The sequence below is a fragment of the Dermacentor albipictus genome, chromosome 2 (genome assembly GCF_038994185.2).
Source record: "Dermacentor albipictus isolate Rhodes 1998 colony chromosome 2, USDA_Dalb.pri_finalv2, whole genome shotgun sequence".
Lineage (NCBI taxonomy): Eukaryota > Metazoa > Arthropoda > Arachnida > Ixodida > Ixodidae > Dermacentor > Dermacentor albipictus.
In genome coordinates, this window is record NC_091822.1 from 176231005 (window position 1) to 176247405 (window position 16401).

General features: G+C 48.4%; 1 protein-coding gene and 1 non-coding gene across 3 annotated transcripts; one reads left to right on the forward strand and one right to left on the reverse strand.

The window, feature by feature from the left end:
• Positions 1-15: 15 nt before the first annotated feature.
• On the forward strand, positions 16-11811 carry LOC139056328 (uncharacterized). Of its 2 annotated transcripts, none has more exons than XM_070534485.1 (5): positions 16-121; positions 5166-5238; positions 5755-5847; positions 5970-6094; positions 9625-11810. In XM_070534485.1, exons 1-5 carry the CDS (start codon positions 53-55, stop codon positions 9817-9819), a joined length of 555 nt encoding a protein of 184 aa, XP_070390586.1. In that variant the 5' UTR covers positions 16-52; the 3' UTR covers positions 9820-11810. The 2 variants fall into 2 exon arrangements, with proteins under 2 accessions (XP_070390586.1, XP_070390585.1); XM_070534484.1 differs by having other exon boundaries at positions 30-121; positions 5163-5238; positions 9625-11811.
• Positions 11812-13200: 1389 nt separating this feature from the next.
• On the reverse strand, positions 13201-13363 carry LOC139056577 (U1 spliceosomal RNA). Its single transcript, XR_011512458.1, has one exon. It is a non-coding gene; the product is annotated as a U1 spliceosomal RNA (small nuclear RNA).
• Positions 13364-16401: the final 3038 nt, after the last annotated feature.

Sequence of the window (16401 nt, forward strand, 5' to 3'; positions counted from 1 at the left end):
CGCCGTTCGAACTTGCAGCGGTGGCCGCCTATCCGGTGTTCGTGGCCGCATCATGCAGTTAGTCGGCCCCGCATCGGTGACTGGCCTGTGTAAGCAACGACGCTCTCAGCCGCTTGACGAGGTGACGCATTTGTGTTTTAATGTTAGCGGGTGTGCAAGGGAGGTGAAAGAAAAACTGCTGGAGTGGATGGAGGGAGCGCCCGTCAAGTGAATCAAGTGAAGCCGCCGCGTCGCCATCTCGCGGGGGGCGAAAGCGCGCCAGTCGGCGCAGATTATGTGTTTGGAGTCGTCGTATCTTGCCGTGCCCGGTGCTGCGCGGATCCCAAAATGTGATAGTGCGCTCAGGTGTTTTTAGAAAAGTTAACGCACAAGTAGTTGACATGTTAGCGTTATCCGGTTAAGTAAGGTCGCAGATTAGCATTGACTGGCTCCCTGAAATATAAACGAAAAGTTTATATTTCAGGCTGAAAGGAAACGGCCGCCACCAATGTTCCAGACCTTCCAGGCAATGAGGATGCTAAAGCACCGGCAAAACCTGATGATAATGAAGATAATAATGAATACTTAGGTTTGTTGCAAGTACTGCTTTTTCTCATGCTACATTTTCAGCTTTTAATTGCTTTTTGTTCTGACAGCTTGCATGATTGATCGGTTTCTACACTGCGTTAAAGAAGGTGAATAAAGCTAATTATTGGGCGAATTTTTTTCCTACTTCGCGGCAGCTGCATATTGGGGCCGATAAAATTAAAAAAAAAGAAGAAGAAAATGCCCCAGTACTCGGATATCTGCGATCCGGAGAGCTCCAATATGGCTCGCCTCATAGTCCACGGTATTGCATTAAAACTTGAAAATCCGTTAAGAAAAGTCATTGAACAGCGCTGCGAAGCTCTTGGCAGGTCGCATCTTGCCACCCCCCCCCCCCTCAAGATGGCCGCCGCTAGCTTCACCGGTCCCATAGGCCGGTTATATAGGCGTCTTCCACTCCAGCTGTTGTTTCTTTAAAGGCCAACTGCAAAGAAACTTCACTTGGGCTACGGCTACGGTGTCTCAACTGACTACAAATGCCTAGCGTGTATTATCAAAATAATGTTTGCAAAGCCGCAGAGTGATAATTGCCCAATTTTGTTATTAGCAGCTTTTACATAGCGCCTATGTAGACGACGCGTGCACCTGGCGGCAAAGCGGTAGCGATGCGGATATGACGAATATTGAAGAACCGTGCGCAACTCTCGATCTTTCAGCTGCGCCGTGCTAGAGCTCTCTAGTGTTGCGTTACCAGGCGCATTGATAATTCATCACTTTCGAGTTAACGGGCGTCTCTCCCGGCGTTCCTTTTTATCTGTTGGGCTCGCGATTTGAACTCTTGCAAGAATGCCGATGCGTTGCGTGGCCGTCGGGTGCTGGAATACGTGCTCGAACCCGAGCGATAGCTGTACAGTACTCAACGCTGAGTAGAGGAAGGCCGAACACGGTTACGCACGCTCATCACCGAGTCCCTCTAGCCTGGCCGTGCCAAGCTTCCCCTATTTATTATTTTTTATTAGATGGCGGTAGTTGTCTGCACGGCCGTCGGGTGCTCGAACACGGTTACGCACGCTCATCACCGAGCCCCTTCTAGCCCGGCCGTGCCAAGCCTCTGCTTCTTATCATTCTTTACTACAGATGGCAGTAGTTGTCTGATCAGGCTGATCGGTGTCTGGCGCTTTCGGCGTGAAGCGGCCGGTGAAGTCGTACACGACACGCCGGAGATGCTTTTAAACGTGACCCGCAGCAACGCGGCATTCAGTTGTTGCCGCAGCGCTAGTAATAGAGTGCACGGCTAACTAGCGCTTCTTTGTCGAAGGCGCAAACGCAATACGCTCGCTTGAGTGAACACGAACAGCATGCTGCTGGCCAGCCAAGCGGGCGCGTGATGCGGGCTCCCTGCAATGGTAAGGCGGCGCGGCGATCGGCTCAGCCGTCAGCGCCACCGTGTCAGTTGCGCGAAACACCGAGGCGGCCGCTGCTACGGAGGCATATGCTTTTGCGGCACTCGTTTGAAAGCTTTCGGACGTTCTAAATTGCGGTTTTAAGGCAATCGAAAACGTCGAGGCCCATTTTGGACCACCGACGCTTGAGAAAGGACGTGAAATCTTTTACTACAACCACGTATACCGTGTCAAAGAAGTAAACAGCACGGACATCCCAGTGAAGTGCTTAAATTAAATTGTGGTGTTTTAGGTGCCATAACCACGATCTGATTAGGAGGCACGCCGTGGTGGGAGACTCCGGAATAATTTGGACCGACTGGGGTTCTTTAACGTGGACCTAAATCTAATTACACGGGTGTTTTAGTATTTCGACCCCATCGAAATTCCGCCGCGGTGGCCGGGATTTATTCCCGCGACCTCGCGCTCAGCAGCCCAACACCGTAGCCACTAAGCAACCACCGCAGGTAGCGAAATATATTTCACAACAAAGTAAGTATGCTTACGACGTCGATTTCGAAGTGCGTTAACAAATCATTATTTTATGCCACTTAAGTGAGCAAATACTGCCGTGGACGTCTTTGAACTGTCATTTGTCGCTTCCTTACTTGGAGCGTGCCTTGCACCTCACATTGTAGAGGTTTTGGCGAATAGGCAGGTAAGTGCTTTTTTCTCCGTTGACGAAGTGCCTCGAGCATATTTTGGTATTGTCGTTCGGGCTCGAATGTCAGAAGGTATTACCGCTGAAGAATCATAGAGAGCAATCAGCTGAGACTAAACAACATGAAGATTGAACAAATATGCTCTTGTGTGCGCAAGGGAAATGCTAATTTTCGAATACTCGTCATGTTCTGCAGTGTACTCCAACCTTAGTTCTGTTGTTCTAAGCGCGAGAAAACATCGGCACGAATGAGCTCGGTCCCAGCATTCGCGTCTTGATCTTGGCGCAGGAGGAAGCAAGCGCATGTAAAGCTCCAGCACAGAGCGCTTACGAAGCTAGATTTGACACCTAGCAACCACAGCGAGTTTGTTTTGGAGCAAGAAGAGCTAAACGACTATCAAAACTGATTTACAACAGCAGGAATCAGTTCACGCATTTTCATGCAGTTGACGCTTTATTGTGTCTTTTTACAGATGCCGCTCCTGGCTCTTTTTCATTTCTTTCTTGTTTTTGCACTTACGTCTTAGTTCGTTTAGCAGAAATTCGCAAGACCGACACGAACCGCGACGATCCACTTCAGCCGCCGGGTTGCTTCCCCCGGTTTCGAAGGGAAGCGGTACAATTTGATGCCGACATCCCCTTCGCGGTTGTGACAGTTGTTAACGCAGCAGTATCTGCGCTTGTTCTTTTTGTTCACACTTCTCACAAAGGAGCTGCCAAGAGGCCGCGGGGAATCTATTGGAAAATTGGAAAAGCAGGCTTGCAGGCGCGCCTGAGCGCACCGCGGCCACTGGTGAAATGACGGTGACGGCCTACCCGCGGATGCTCACCGCCGCTGCCAGGTGGCGCGACATGTACAGGCAAACTGCATTGCAGGGTGCGCTCCGGCGTGAGATGAGACATGTGATGTTACCGTGCCAGTCACACTAGACTGTAGAGCGTCTAATTTTTGCCGATTCAGCCAACTGCGCCACGCGTGGATTGGGTCCTCGTTAAGCCGGCCTATACCGCACCTTTGGCTTGCCACCCCCCATCCCCCTCCCAATGCGCGCTTCGAGGAGTGGCAGAACGCATCGAGGCCCTGCTGTTGAACGTAGGCAACCAGATAGAGAAAACCCGCTGGACTAGGGGAATACTTCGCCTTTAAAAGAACATCGCGGGCGCGTGACGGCATTGTCACAGCGCACGAAGCAGCTAACAAATTAACAACGAGCTAACAAGTTTGGCACGTAAAACCCCATAATTTATTATGCCAGCTCTGCGCCTAGCAGAGGTGCGGTCGCTGGTACACCTGAACGGAATACAAGCAAGGGAAGCAGACAGCATGGAGTTCTCATTGCTCCATGGCAAACAGCATGGGTGGTGGTTCTCCACACTTTTCGCTTTTTTTTTTGTCACTTTCGGTATGAAAAATGTCGATTTTCGCGAGCTCTGTGATGCATTGACCTGTATTTTAAGTGTATGATTAGTGTCAAAATTATCTGAAACGGGGCTTTTCACGCGGTCGGAAACGTCGTTGCAGTTGGCATTTAACCTCCTTGGCGGGTGCTAAACAGCAAAAATAAAGAGATAGCGCTGGCGGTGTGCACAGTGAAGCAAAGCAAGGTGAGAGGAGTTGGGGGGGCTTTTGCGCAGTCGTGTTGCTCCGCCAAGTAGTACGGCAGCTGGCGGCTGATTTCGGTTATACTTTCGGTTTTAGTTACTCGCTGTGTACTCCCACTGCCCATCTTCACGACCTCCGGAGTAGCCCTGGTGGTTTTATGAGGTTTGACGAAATATTTATTTTACTTCTGGAAGTGCCGTATCTGGGTCTTACATATTTGTGAGAAAGACTCTTTTTAATCTGGTATGTTTACTGTTGGCGTTCGTGTACAATCGCGTCCCACCTCCGTACTGTACAGAGGTAGGGCGCCTACAGTAGTACCGTACAGTAGAGTACTGATATATTTAATGTGCAGGACAAGCAGGCAGAAAACGGGGTAGGGTCCAGTTAACGAAAACAACAAACAAATTATATTCCAGTGTGCCCAGTAATATTATATGCCACATCGCATATCATTATTAGCGTAGTTAATTGTATTAATAAGTTACGGGAACTCTCGTAGCGCGTAGGGAGACGCTGCGATTTGGTTTCACAGCTTTCACAGCAGTGCCAAAGAAAGTTATCGCCAAGTGTAGTGTTTCTTTTTTAATCAGTCAATGAAATTATAGGGTTTTAATGCGAAAACCACTATCTGATCATGAGGCACGCCGTAGTGGGGGAGTCCTGAAATTTTGACCACCCGGGGTTTCTTGAGGGGTAGTCGGTGTTTTTTGGCAACGCGTTGTGTGCACTGTGTCGCGTGTAGATAATGTTGCAGATATTTCTTTTTTTTTGTGCGTGATGCTCGTGTCTACAGCGTCATCTACTGCTAACATTTCATGAGATATTGCCTTTGCGCGGTCGTTTAGAGCACTATAGGTTATCTGCATATTTTACTGCAGCGTACCAGGCACAGTTCTGAAAATTTCTTCTTCCTATCTTGTACACAAAGCAGCTCGCCATGGACGTGTTTGTGGCAAGGCTGTTGGAGGACACAACGCCGGGCACCACCGGCTTGGCGAGTGAAAGTAAGCTGCGCTTTCATCATCATCATCATCATCCTGGCTACGCCCACTGCAGGGCAAAGGCCTCCCCCATACTTCTCCAACTACCCCGGGGTTGTGCTAATTGTGGCCATGTTGTCCCTGCAAACTTCTTAATCTCATCCACCCACCTAACTTTCTGCCGCCCCCTGCTACGCTTCCCTTCTCTTGGAATCCAGACCGTAACCCTTAATGACCATCGGTTATCTTCCCTCCTCATTACATGTCCTGCCCATGCCCATTTCGTTTTCTTGACTTCGACTAAGATGTCGTTAACTCGCGTTTGTTCCCTCACTCAATCTGCTCTTTTCTTATCCCTTAACGTTACACGCATCATTCTTCTTTCCATAGCTCGTTGCGTCTTTGACCCTCCCCTCCCCTAGCTGCACTTCGACCCTCCCCTTTGCTTTCCCTTTTCGTGGAGCTGTTTTTCTTTTTAGCTCTAAGCAGCATCGAACGACAGCAACACTAACCATCATCCAATGAACTTGCTTTTTACAGCCAATATAGGAGTAGCAAATCTGCAACAGGCCGACAGCCAGTCCCAGAGCCCGCCAGATGAGCTGACTGCTGGCCCCAGCTCTGCTGAAACCGGTTAGAGAACTCAATTATGTTGCAGCTTTGTTTAACTGGCCTCACGGGAGGCATACTGCTGCTTTTGTATACTTTCTTTACGTTTGGTAGGTGTGCGTGTAATGTATTCATTTTTTTTCCAGGCCAATCCCAACGAACGCATCGCCAGTGTCGCAGTTCACGTCGTGTGTCGTACCACGAAGCCCTCTTGGAACGTGTAGCCAAAGACTGTGCAAGAACTGCGGCACAAAATGAAGAGACAAACAAAGTGCGTGCGTTCTTGCCTGTTTCTATGTGGAGTGTACAGAGTGACAATGTATAGGCTTAATGTTTTTTTCTGGACTTTTTTTTTCTGGGCTGTGCAGAATCGTATGGGCTCATGGACGTGGTCATAAAGATGGCAACTTGCCATCAGGCTCAAACAACCCCTTAACACAGTGTAATCACTGATTGAACCTACTTCGCAAGCAAGTCATAACCGGTAGACTAGAGAACATGCTGCATCGCTGCAAGTCACCGCATCAGCAAACTTTTCGATGTGGCCAATACACGGGCACAATTGTTTTCTTGCTACACTAAAAAAAAGCAAAGCAAAATAGAAAAGCTTAAGGGGTTGAGAACTGAGGATACCAGGATTTGAACGCGACGGGAATATGCCGATTGAACCGTTCAGTTCTGCACAGCATATTAAGGGGCAAAAACAGGTTATTCGCTTTTTTCTTTCTTTTTTTTTGCACACAGACATACGCCGCTTCCTCGTTCACAATCCGTAAACCACCTCTATACCATTGCCTGAACCTTTCAGCCACGTGATAGTTTGCAAATGCATACGATGTTCGCATTTATTGGAGGAAACAGAAAAACACAACTAGACATTTAGAACAGCGTGTTTGTGTATACTTCGTCACTTACGGCGCATACATAGGTGAGGGACAAAAAGGACGACGAAGACAAGCGCTTGTCTTCTTCGTCCTTTTTGTCCCTCGTCTATGTATGCGCTGTAAGTGACGATTTATACCATGGAATACCAACTAGCCTATACCCAAACCTTGCTTCAGTATATTTCTAGTTCGTCCGTCATCGCTAACACTGTTTGTCTTCACTCTTCTATCCTTGTCCCAGCGCTTGTCTTCGTCGTCCTTTTTGTCCCTCGTCTATGTATGCGCTGTAAGTGACGATATATACCATGGAATACCAACTAGCCTATACCCAAACCTTGCTTCAGTATATTTCTAGTTCGTCCGTCATCGCTAACACTGTTTGTCTTCACTCTTCTATCCTTGTCCCAGCGCTTGTCTTCGTCGTCCTTTTTGTCCCTCGTCTATGTATGCGCTGTAAGTGACGATTGATACCATGGAACACCAACTAGCCTATACCCAAACCTTCCTTCAGTATATTTCTAGTTCGTCGGTCATCGCTAACACTGTTTGTCTTCACTCTTCTATCCTTGTCCTAGCGCTTGTCTTCGTCGTCCTTTTTGTCCCTCGTCTATGTATGCGCTGTAAGTGATGATTGATACCATGGAATACCAACTAGCCTATACCCAAACCTTGCTTCAGTATATTTCTAGTTCGTCGGTCATCGCTAACACTGTTTGTCTTCACCCTTCTATCCTTGTCCCAGCGCTTGTCTTCGTCGTCCTTTTTGTCCCTCGTCTATGTATGCGCTGTGACGATTGATACCATGGAATACCAACTAGCCTATACCCAAACCTTGCTTCAGTATATTTCTAGTTCGTCGGTCATCGCTAACACTGTTTGTCTTCACTCTTCTATCCTTGTCCCAGCGCTTGTCTTCGTCGTCCTTTTTGTCACCCGCCGTGGTTGCTCAGTGGCTATGGTGTTGGGCTGCTGAGCACGAGGTCGCGGGATCGAATCCCGGCCACGGCGGCCGCATTTCGATGGGGGCGAAATGCGAAAACACCCATGTGCTTAGATTTAGGCGCACGTTAAAGAACCCCAGGTGGTCAAAATTTCCGGAGTCCTCCACTACGGCGTGCCTCATAATCAGAAAGTGGTTTTGGCACGTAAAACCCCAAATATTATTATTATTATTGTCCCTCGTCTATGTATGCGCTGTAAGTGACGATTTATACCATGGAATACCAACTAGCCTATACCCAAACCTTCCTTCAGTATATTTCTAGTTCGTCGGTCATCGCTAACACTGTTTGTCTTCACCCTTCTATCCTTGTCCCAGCGCTTGTCTTCGTCGTCCTTTTTGTCCCTCGTCTATGTATGCGCTGTAAGTGACGATTTATACCATGGAATACCAACTAGCCTATACCCAAACCTTGCTTCAGTATATTTCCAGTTCGTCGGTCATCGCTAACACTGTTTGTCTTCACTCTTCTATCCTTGTCCCAGCGCTTGTCTTCGTCGTCCTTTTTGTCCCTCGTCTATGTATGCGCTGTAAGTGACGATTGATACCATGGAATACCAACTAGCCTATACCCAAACCTTCCTTCAGTATATTTCTAGTTCGTCGGTCATCGCTAACACTGTTTGTCTTCACTCTTCTATCCTTGTCCCAGCGCTTGTCTTCGTCGTCCTTTTTGTCCCTCGTCTATGTATGCGCTGTAAGTGACGATTTATACCATGGAATACCAACTAGCCTATACCCAAACCTTCCTTCAGTATATTTCTAGTTCGTCGGTCATCGCTAACACTGTTTGTCTTCACTCTTCTATCCTTGTCCCAGCGCTTGTCTTCGTCGTCCTTTTTGTCCCTCGTCTATGTATGCGCTGTAAGTGACGATTTATACCATGGAATACCAACTAGCCTATACCCAAACCTTCCTTCAGTATATTTCTAGTTCGTCGGTCATCGCTAACACTGTTTGTCTTCACTCTTCTATCCTTGTCCCAACGCTTGTCTTCGTCGTCCTTTTTGTCCCTCGTCTATGTATGCGCTGTAAGTGACGATTTATACCATCGAATACCAACTAGCCTATACCCAAACCTTCCTTCAGTATATTTCTAGTTCGTCGGTCATCGCTAACACTGTTTGTCTTCACCCTTCTATCCTTGTCCCAGCGCTTGTCTTCGCCGTCCTTTTTGTTCCTCGTCTATGTATGCAGTGTAGGTGACGATTTATACCATGGAATACCAACTAGCCTATACCCAAACCTTGCTTCAGTATATTTCTAGTTCGTCGGTCATCGCTAACACTGTTTGTCTTCACCCTTCTATCCTTGTCCCAGCGCTTGTCTTCGTCGTCCTTTTTGTTCCTCGTCTATGTATGCGCTGTAAGTGACGATTTATACCATGGAATACCAACTAGCCTATACCCAAACCTTGCTTCAGTATATTTCTAGTTTGTCGGTCATCGCTAACACTGTTTGTCTTCACCCTTCTATCCTTGTCCCAGCGCTTGTCTTCGCCGTCCTTTTTCTCCTTCGTCTATGTATGCGCTGTAAGTTACGATCGATACCATGGAATACCAACTAGCCTATACCCAAACCTTGCTTCAGTATATTTCTAGTTCGTCGGTCATCGCTAACACTGTTTGTCTTCACCCTTCTATCCTTGTCCCAGCGCTTGTTTTCGTTGTCCTTTTTGTCCCTCGTCTATGTATGCACTGTAAGTGACGATCGATACCATGCAATACCAACTAGCCCGTACCCAAACCTTGCTTATGTATACTGACTTGTTTAAGCTGCACAAACGGTCAGAGGGTTTCTTTTTGTGAGCGTGAGCAAATATAAATCAGCATAGGTAGAAAAGACCGTTTTCGTCAGTTGGTGTCTGTCTGAATGGTCGCAATTGCCTGTTGATCGATATAATGCTTTCCTTTCTAGATCCTTCATGGCGTTCTTAAGGGCGTGGCCCAGATGGCCACTGCCTCGGTACGGCAGGCTTGGGCAGCCGAACGGATGGCAGCAGCCGCGGAGAGACAGTCTGAACTACTGGCCGATGTGCTCCGTCACGTGGGCCAGCTTTCGCCATTGGTGGCCTTTTTGCCTGAAGGGACTGCTGCGAGAGGACCGCAGTAGTTGCAACTTAAGTGCACTAAGGAGAGAGTTGATTCTGAAAGAAATCTGCATTGTTTGAGTTGTGATGCCGAGAACGTGTAGATATGTGTGGTGTTGTGTGCTTATTTCGAATACGAGACTCACCTTCGTTTATCTTGTTTAGTACAAAGTTTGTGCAAGTTTCATTTACCCAACTTTCTGGGGGAAAAGTACGCGGGAAATCAGTACCTCAGATTTCACTGAACCGGCTATCATCAGTTTCTGCATGATGCAAGAAATACAGTAAGATCAGCCTTATTGCTATTATAAAGACAATAAAAAAAACGCACTAGCTTTCAGCACCTTACCTAGATGAATTAGGATATGTAATTGTTTTTTTCTTTTTGTCGATTTAGGAACCAACTATGTGCATCAGGATATTTGTCATTACGCCTAATTTTCAACAATCGTCAATTATATTGTCGCCAGAGAAAACGGCAATGCCTTCACCTCAGGACGAATGGCTGGGCTGCTTAATTTCTTGTCAGGAGACGGCAACCACGACCCTCGCCTTCGTCATCTACCACAAAGAGACCGTGGCATTATGGTACTTCATGCAATTAATCACCATTGGGCACATCTGTGAAAAATTGGTTTCAAGATAGGTCACCGTATTCACCTAGCAACAGATGAACTGCGGGTGGATAAACATATTGTCTCAGTCACATTGTGTGAAACTGACTCATTCCATCTTTTCCATGCATTGAAGTGTATAAGGAGTGCTAGTCAGGCTTGTCTGAGAATTACGTGAATTGCTTCAGAGTAACTGATACGCGAGTGGTTCTCGTTGCCGTGATGTTGTGATTCTGTGATATACGTGCGCTGTCGAGGAATGCTGCCTCAGCAATACATTTGTAAGTGAATCTACTATGTGCCTTTAAAAGGAAGCTTTAGCTCGGGGCCAGCTCCGGCGCCTCCTATTGAATTAGGCGTAAAACGCAGAAATGCTTTTATGACGCAACCCCGGAACCGACGTCAATGACGTTTGTTGCATTTGAGAGAGCAGCTTAAACTCTAGTGACTTCAGTGAATTTTGATTGAGGGCCTGGAATATCTTTTGCAAATTCCAGAAAATTGCTGAGTTGGAAAAATGAGTGAAGCACGAAGTTCACAAATTTGTTAACTATGCACTAAAAACAAATATCGCACTTGAGCAAACCACATCGGTCAGTGCATCTAAAGCGGATAAATTAGATATACGAATGTACAGGTTACGTGAATTTGTTACAAGCTCTACACAGATTTTGCACAAATTGCAAACACAAATTGCAAACACAGATTACTGGCATATATCAGTTAGGGTATATTGCACCAGCTTTGTTCGCTTTAGATGTCTTATTAGTTCCAGTTTACGGAACTGTGATATCGTTTATCATTCCTGAGTTAGAAGTAAACTTGACAGTATCATTTCTTGAAATATTGCGAATTCCAACAGTTTCAGTTAAAAAGGGAATGGACGGCCTAAATAGAAGTGATACTTCTACAGTCACCCAATTTTAAATTTCTCCTTTATGAATGCTGTAAACATCATCAAATGAGGTGCGCTGGTCACTGAGAAATACGATTTCTCCGTTCCTACGGGTTTGGTATAGGAGCTGCCGAGCTAAAGCTTTCTCTTAATGCAGTTTTTCAGCATAGCCCTACGTGCGACATTAGTCTTGCTTACTGGGACATTTTTAATAATACATCACGTAAAGCACGAATGTGTCACGTGGAGTGTTTGACCATCATCTTGCTGCGGACACCAGCGTGGTGGCTCTTACATAAGTTACCCTTCCCCCCTGCTGTGTTAGCTCGAAAATAAAGTCAATTTTACGTGAAGTGTGATAGGTGCTGCAATTCACGGCCACAACGTCTGGCGGCATGCTGTGCAAAATGGCACTGTTCTAATTTTGGGTGACATGTTGCGCCCGGGTGCAGTGCACTGGGGAAAGGAAGCTGCTGTGTGTGTGCAAAACAACTAATGCGGAACCTTTAAACGTAATTTCGTTTTTGTGGGCGATGTAATCAACGTAATTGTAGCCATGATCTACATTAATAAATTGATAAAGTTTTCTTCAGCTCCATAATTTCTTTTAAATCCGCGTGGGCTACAAATGCTGCCTCGCCGGTGGGCCGATCCATCGCAGACCAAACCCGGGGCGTCTTTTAACTGCGACAGCATTTACGAGCTCGAAATTGGGCCTGCCGTGTCCGTCCATCCTGCCGCGCTGACGAGGACCCTTAAAAAAGAAAGGCGCAGACCACAATAAAGGGCGGGCCGAGAATGTGGTAGGTGGAGAAAAAATTGACTCACCATCCCGGCCTTGAGAAAGTGGCTATCCAGCGAAGCTGTTGATAACCACCACTACAACTGCTGAGAGTGGTATATGCAATGCTTTATTGCTTTAGAGTAATGGTAGTAATGGTAATGTTGAGTAATGGTAATTTTAACAGCAGGCCGCCGCTGGTCGTACTGCCGTTTCTTTTTTCCCGTTGCCGCTCCTCGTATTCACGCTCCTCCTTGGAAGTCCTAACTATGCGTTTTCTACCCATAGTGGTGCTGCAATAACGCTGAGATGAGTTGCCAGGCTGGTTCTTTGGATATCCGGGCGCTCCTGATGACAATGCGAAGCACGTTGCGCTCTCAGCTTTACGTTTCCCGGTAAAGATTACTCTTGCGCAAGCTGCCGCGGCGATGGCAGCTTGTGACGTGGGGAGTGACGTATCCAGCCTTTCGTATATAATAGAACCAGCCTAGCAACTGTCCTGTTGTGGCACCGCTATGAGTACCTGACACACAGCTGGGGACTCCCGAGGAGAAGCGTGAATGCGAGAAGCGGCAAAGGGAAAACGAAACTTATACAGGACCAGCGGCGGCGTGCAGCCAAAATTAAAATTATTCATATTGCTACCCTTACTCTAAATTACCATTACTACCGTTACTCAAAAGCAATAAAGCATTGCATACCCTCGGGAGCAGTTGCGGCGGTTATTTTCAACAGCTTCCCTAGACATCCACTTTCGCAGGGCTGGGATGGCGGGTCAATTTGTTTTTTGCATGCAAATGAATCTGATGGTCATATAAAGCAAGGCCACACAAAGATTACCGGTCAGGTGAATTTTACTAAGAAAAAAAATTATTTACACGCTAATTAAAGTGGGCTTCATTCACTGCGCACTTGTGAATGTGTGCTCCCAACGTCAAGCGCAAACGATTGTTACGATCATATAAAGCAATACCATGCAAAAGTACTTTGGAAATTTGAAGGAAGGCGGGCTGCGCTGCGCACAAGTGATGGTATTTGCAGCACAGCAGCTCTAAATCGTTTCCAAGCCTTCGCACCCAACACACTTATGTACAATATCTTTTGATTTTCATAATGGGGGCTGGCGCGAACGCCTAGCCCCACTACCAAAAATTGCATGCTCCAGCTACCCAGACTTGGGGAAGTGGCGTGCTTCAGCCAACCGCAGTGCAATGGAGTGGCCTCTGCACGGGGCCGCGGCCTCTATGATCACCGCCGACACAGCACCAGGTAAGTATGCGGAGAACAGCGTCAGAAAACGGTGCCATGCCTGAAACGATGACATGTGGTACAGGTGGACGAGTCAGTCTTAAGTTAATCCGGGAAGGCAGCAAAGTCGCGAAAGATCTTTAAGGTGATATCAGGCGATGGAGAGGCTTCGTGTCCACAAACCTATAAATAAAATGTGAATAACTTCTTGCAGTTTGGAGTGCAGGTGATAATAAATGCGAGCAAATGTCAGGAAGTGAGCGTGCTGGATTTACCTATCGTGCCACCCGCTTAGTGGCTGTGGCGATGCGATGCTGAGCTCGTGGTCACGGCAGTTACTTTATGCGTATTGTTACGTTTCGCCTACGACGCGCGGATGCAACGGACGCCGGGGCTTCGTTCCAAGCGGCGGACATTTTGGCCCGTTCGGAGCGGCCGCGACGCATCCCCGCCGAGCGCGTCCCGGCATGTTCAGTGCCACGTGTCTTTGTGTGTGCGTGTGTGTGTGTGTGCCCACGCTTGTCAAAGCGCGGCAGCCGGGGAGAGGAGCTCCCCCAGTGTGAAGCGAGGAGGTCTGACCGGCGCCGGCCCGGCTGATGCGTCACCTCCTTGTCTCTACATGTCTTTCAGTCCGTCCGTGCCTTGCTGTCACGTGGTGTCATCTCGTGACCTTCCTTCTTGCCCGCGACGCCCAGAGTATAAGAGCAGCTGCCCCCGGACGCCAGGAGTGAGGCTCCGATTTCTTCTGTTGAGTAACGTGCTCTCCCGTCTCTCTACTTCGGTCGACCTGACCGCCCGCTCTTTGCGATGCTAGAATAAACAAGTTGTTCTGTTAGCAGTCGCCTCATGCTTTGCTGGGACCTTCGGATGCTTCCAGTGTGCCCCAGGCCGCCAGGCCAACGCTACCCTTGGGGCTTGCGACCCATTTGCAACAACGGGCGCCAACGGTCCGGTTGCAACAACGGGTGTCAGCACTGAGTTTCCAATAGCTGGTGGCAGCGCTGAGATTCCAACAGCCGGTGCCATCGGTGCGGATCAAACATCTGGTTGCCAGCGGTGAGATCGCGACAACGGAGGCCAGCAGCGAAGATATGCGGTTGACTCTATGCTGAGCAGCACAACGACCATCCGGGAGCAGTGCAACGAGCCCTGTGTGATGACTGGTTGCCTGCAGCGGAACGACTGCGCTGAATTCTTGGCTGCGAGGTTTGGTGAGTGCGGGACTTTCTTCTTCTGAGTTTTGCCAGGCTTTTGTTAGTGTCAGAAACAGAGCTGGTAATTGTCGTTGTCGTTGCTGCCGGGTTAGTTGCGGCAAGACAATAGTAGGCAGTAGAGAAAGCAGCATTCAGAGCAGCCATGGATTTGAAGTCGTTGCGCAAACCGAAATTGTTGGAGCTTGCAAGAGAGTTGGGTCTGGATGTCTCAGACAAACTCAGAAAACCAGAACTGCTGAGGGCTATTCTTGAGTTAGAAGCTGAGGATGACGAGCTGTCGGAATGCCTTGAGACCATTGAGGAAAGGGCAAAAAGACAGGAGCGCGAACTTAAAGAACAGAAAGAGCGAGAGCAACAAGAGAAACAGATAGAACGAGAGCAACAAGAGAAACAGATAGAACGAGAGCAACAAGAGAAAGAAAAAGAGCGTGACCGTCAACACGCTTTGGAAATGAAGCGTCTCGAGGTAGAGATGGAACGCGCTCGTAATGGAAATCAGGCACACGGTGCAGGAGAACGAGTATTGTTTAAAATGACTGACCTGATGCGGCCGTTTAAGCTTGGAGAGGACATTGGTTTGTTCCTGGTTAACTTTGAGCGAACGTGCGAGAAGCAGGGGTTCTCTCGGGAAACGTGGCCACAGCGCTTGCTCACTTTGTTACCCGGCGAGGCGGCCGACGTAGTCGCTCGCTTGGATAGAGAGGAGGCAGAGGATTTCGACAAAGTGAAATCGAGTCTGCTAAAAAAGTACAGGCTGTCCGCGGAGGCGTTCCGTCGGAAGTTTCGAGAAAATGAGAAAGGCAAAAGTGAGTCATATACAGAGTTTGCCTACAGGCTAATGTCAAACATGCAGGAGTGGCTCAAAGAAGAGAAAGCGTTTGGTGACCACGAGAAAGTTCTGCAGTGTTTCGGGCTAGAACAGTTTTATAGTCGGTTACCTGAGAACGTGCGGTACTGGGTCTTGGATAGGCCAGACGTTAGTACGGTGGCTAGAGCCGCTGAGCTAGCCGAAGAGTTTGTGACGCGTCGGGCTCGCGGAGCTAAGGACGGTCAAAAAGGTGAATTTGGCTCTAAGTTTGAGAGGCCAAAGTTCACGCCCATGAGAGCAAAGGGGGACACACGTAGTGCGGATGCGAGTGAAAGCAGTCCGACCGAACGTAAGGAGACGGCGGCAGCCGAAGCCGAACGCAGAAAGCGGTTCGAGGCGAGGCAAGCGCGCGTTTGTTATACGTGTCAGAAGCCGGGTCACTTTTCGGCGCAGTGTCCGGAAACAAAAACAAAAGTCGTGTTTTTGTCGTTATGCAGCACTGACGAGAACATGAAGCTTCTCGAGCCTTACATGCGAGACCTCCTCGTGAACGGGAAAGAGTGCCGAGTGCTTCGCGATTCCGCAGCTACGATGGATGTAGTTCACCCCTCTTACGTAGAACCCGATATGTTCACGGGCGAGTGCGCATGGATCAAGCAAGCCGTGGAAGCTCATAGCGTGTGTCTGCCCGTAGCAAAAGTGCTCATTGAAGGTCCTTTCGGAGCACTTGAGACGGAGGCGGCAGTGTCATCTATGCTGCCCCCCCAGTACCCGTACCTATTTTCGAACAGGTCCGATCACCTCCTGCGCGAGAAGGGGCTTTTGTTTGGTGAGGCTAGCGTTCAGGCCTTAACCAGATCGAAGGTTCGGGAGCTCGCTGCAAAGGCGGTAGTTGCGGGGCCGACGTTGTCGAACGATGAGAAAGGGTCAGAGGCGCAGCAAGCTGATATTCAGAGCACGGCCGAGCTGAATAAAACTGAGTCTGCAGCGTTAAAGACACCAGATACTGGAGAGGAAATGCCCGACACGGGAAAGTTAGAAGAGC